At 40.9% G+C, this 3,301-nt stretch overlaps 1 protein-coding gene across 1 annotated transcript in view; it reads right to left on the reverse strand.

Annotated features, from left to right (window-relative positions):
• Nucleotides 1-1,302: 1,302 nt before the first annotated feature.
• tle2a (TLE family member 2, transcriptional corepressor a) overlaps nucleotides 1,303-3,301 on the reverse strand; it is a 36,790-nt gene continuing 34,791 nt past the window's right edge. The window contains exons 15-17 of the mRNA XM_035653656.1: nucleotides 2,995-3,145; nucleotides 2,710-2,786; nucleotides 1,303-2,479 (exon numbers count right to left, since the gene is read on the reverse strand). Coding sequence (XP_035509549.1) covers nucleotides 2,372-2,479; nucleotides 2,710-2,786; nucleotides 2,995-3,145 — 336 coding nt within the window. The 3' untranslated portion in view covers nucleotides 1,303-2,371. The remainder of the gene's footprint in view (nucleotides 2,480-2,709; nucleotides 2,787-2,994; nucleotides 3,146-3,301) is intronic.

Consider the following 3,301-nt stretch of genomic DNA (forward strand, 5'->3'; position numbering starts at 1 on the left):
TTCTCGTCTCTAAAGTTGCACACATCAAATAAAGCAGAGATACTGGATCTCATTTACATACATTTCCATATGTGTAGAATTTTAAAAAAGATACTGACATGTTGGGCCTAAATTTAAAATACATAAAACAGGCATGCCAACTATCTTCAAAGGCTTTGTTGTTTAATTGGCAGCTGAGATTCCCATTCATTGCATATTTTGAAACCTGCTCCATGGAAATGGAGTATCTTGTGGGGTAAATAAGTCCCAATGAGACGCTCCTGCTAAAACATCGCTCAGAAAAGATTCATTTAATTTAATCAGGGACTAAAATGACTTCATCTGGTGGGTAGTGTCAGATGAGAATTATTTAATAATTTATTTCCTATACATTTCTTTAATTCAGCAGTATTGTGCATTTTAAAAAGGACACACGGTCAAAGCCATGGTTTCAATCTTGCACCACAAGAAATTAACTGAAGCTAAATGATATATTATCCACACGTACGCCAATAATCCTTTACTCTGGACAGGAGATGCTTTACTTTATTATTTTTTTTCTCAGGTTTACTTCTCTTACAGTTAAAGCTTTTTGTCTTGGCAGGGCAGTCACCACTACACATAATCACTGAAGAACTCCCTCTTGGGTATTATTGCTGTAATAATCCATTCCTCAACCTACTGTACTGCAGATCACCTTTGTCTCGCCACGCACGACCGTACGGCTGCATTATTTACCCAGAGCTCCAGTCACAGAGGCGCTGTGAATCCTGAACTCTCTCATGCTGTGGGTTTGAATCTGAAGACGCTTTCTTGTATGTGCGAGTATGCACACATTGACTAGAGGAGAAGCTTTGTGAGAGAGAAACATTTCCATCACAACAGAGCAGAGGCAGAGTGTGTACTCACCATTCACATCCATCCAAATATTTCTACGATGCTTTCTGGCACCTCACTGTGAGTGCACGCTTTTCTAGCAGTTATGGTTTAAACAAATATTCAACAAATACTTCTTTTGATTATTTTTTTTTTCCGGTTTAAACATCCAAATTTAATCTGGCAAGAACCTGACTGGATTCTGTGGTTGAAAAACAGTTTGACAGCCAGTAGTTGCAACACACACACACACACGATCTACCTCATTTCTACCCTTCACACCATCACATCTGCATTGATCCTTGAGGAGCAGTTTCAATCTGTTTTTCTGGGAGAGAAGATGCTCATAAAATACACCACCACAACTGAAACACTGCAGATCACAGATAAAAACTGCCCCACACTCTCATCAGTTTTCTTAAAGCAAACCCAAGTCACAGATCCTCGTTTGCCTTTAGAGAACTTTATTTACATGTCCATATATAGCAAGGTTCAAGGTTTATGATGCAGTTGTGAAAATACCTGTCTGCCTATATGTGCCCTAACAAATACAATAGAAAAAAAAACATTTAATGTTGAGGATGACAATGTAGCAGAGGCCACATCCCCGAAACTTGGAGAGTACCTGTTGTGAGCTGTTAGAAACGCCTTCAGTTTTCTGTCCTCTGGGTTGTGGTTTTCTGTTCCAGGCTGGTTTCCCAAAAAACATTTCCAGAATAAGCCTGGCTTTGTTCTTTTATAAAGAAAACAAAACTCTAATGAAAAGGAACAAAGACACTGTTCTGTCATGTATGTACTGGAGATGATACAATCATGTTGCTGCTGAAACTTAACCAGGAGAAAGAAAAAAAGCTGGAACTTCACAGCACACCATCCTGCCATCTGCCATGCATCTGCTGCCCCGAGGAGCAGCCACGTGCTGCAGACTGAGCTGGACTGGACCAGGCCAAACCGGGCCAAGCTGACCCAGACTGGGACCTTTTTTCCTTTTTTTTTTTTATTTATTTTTTTTTAAACACAGCACAGAATATGGACCGTATTTTTCCATTAAGAGTTTCCAGCCCCACCTTTCCACACTTCCTCAGTCCCACATCTCTGTCTTTTTCCACTTGATGCCGGCCAACTGTTTGCGAAAAATTCAAAGGCTAAAAAAATAAGTTTTTTTTGCTAATTTCTTGTTCACTACAGAGGTTTTATTTTGTTAAAAAAGGGAAAAAAAAGGAACATAAACAAAAGTTCTTTGGAGGAATCCACAATTGCGCAGCTATAGACTAACCAGCGTTCTCAGAGCATTAAACAAAGTTCAAAGTTTGTTTTTTTTCCAGAGATGTGACTTTGTGCCCCCTTGCTTCTCTTTCTCTCTTATTTCTTTCACAAACGTAAACAAAACAACAAAGTAGGAGTTGAGTGTCTCTTGTTTTCCATGCCACCGACGCTCTGTACAGTCATTGGTGCAGGAGGGAGCCTTGGACCCGCCCCCTGATTATTAGTTTTTTTCCCCCCAGCCAATCAGAGTTCAGTAGATGACTTCGTAGACTGTGGCCTTCTTGTCCCCGGAGCCGGTGACGATGAACTGGTCGTCGGGGGAGATATCACAGCTGAGAACCGACGAAGACTCCTTAGACTGAGCACAGAGACAGAGAGGAAGCCATGTTAGCTACAAATAGTCAGTGAATCATGGTTTTGTACAAATAGTGATGCAGAAAAAAAAGGGTGTTATTCAAGTGAAAACTGATGGATTTGTATCCCAAAATAACCCTCTAGTATATAAACAAAAGAAAAAGCAGGAAAAAAGAAACATTCTTGACAAAAAGAACTTGCATTTGCAGAAAGCCGAAGTGTTTTATGGCCTACCTGGAATATGCTGGATCCATAAGGTGTCCGCCACGCATTCAGGAGGTTATCTTTGCCTGTGCTCACAAACCATTTACCTACAGGACGAAACACACACAGGCATCAAAAGATAAAGCCTCAGGGGAGGTGAGATATGGAGAAGCCGGAGAGGAGGTGCTGCTTTTATAAGAACGGGAGAGGTGAAAAGGAAGAAACAGTTCCTGAATAATGAGAAGCAGGAGATTTGTACTGCTTTTATAGTCAATATAGTCTATAGTGGGGGTGTGTGTGTGGGTGTGTACATACCGCAGTAGGCGAACTTGAGAGAAAGAACGCAGCTCTCGTGAAGGTGCAGCTGGTACTTGTCAGGTTTGGAGACGTGCAGGACTTCCACGTTACTGCTCTCCATTCCCACAGCCAGCCACTCGCCTGTCGGACAGTAGCCCAGAGAGAAGATCTGGAGACGGAAGAAAGGAAACAATGGAAGGAGAGAAAGAGAGATGAGAGTGGGAAAGCATTAATGATCATCAGCACCCTTATTAGGAGATATAGATATATCTATATATATATATATATATATATATCTATCTATATCTAGATATCTATATCTATC

This window comes from Morone saxatilis, unplaced genomic scaffold, assembly GCF_004916995.1.
Source record: "Morone saxatilis isolate NCDOM2014 unplaced genomic scaffold, NCSU_SB_2.0 Contig12, whole genome shotgun sequence".
Classification (NCBI taxonomy): Eukaryota; Metazoa; Chordata; class Actinopteri; family Moronidae; genus Morone; species Morone saxatilis.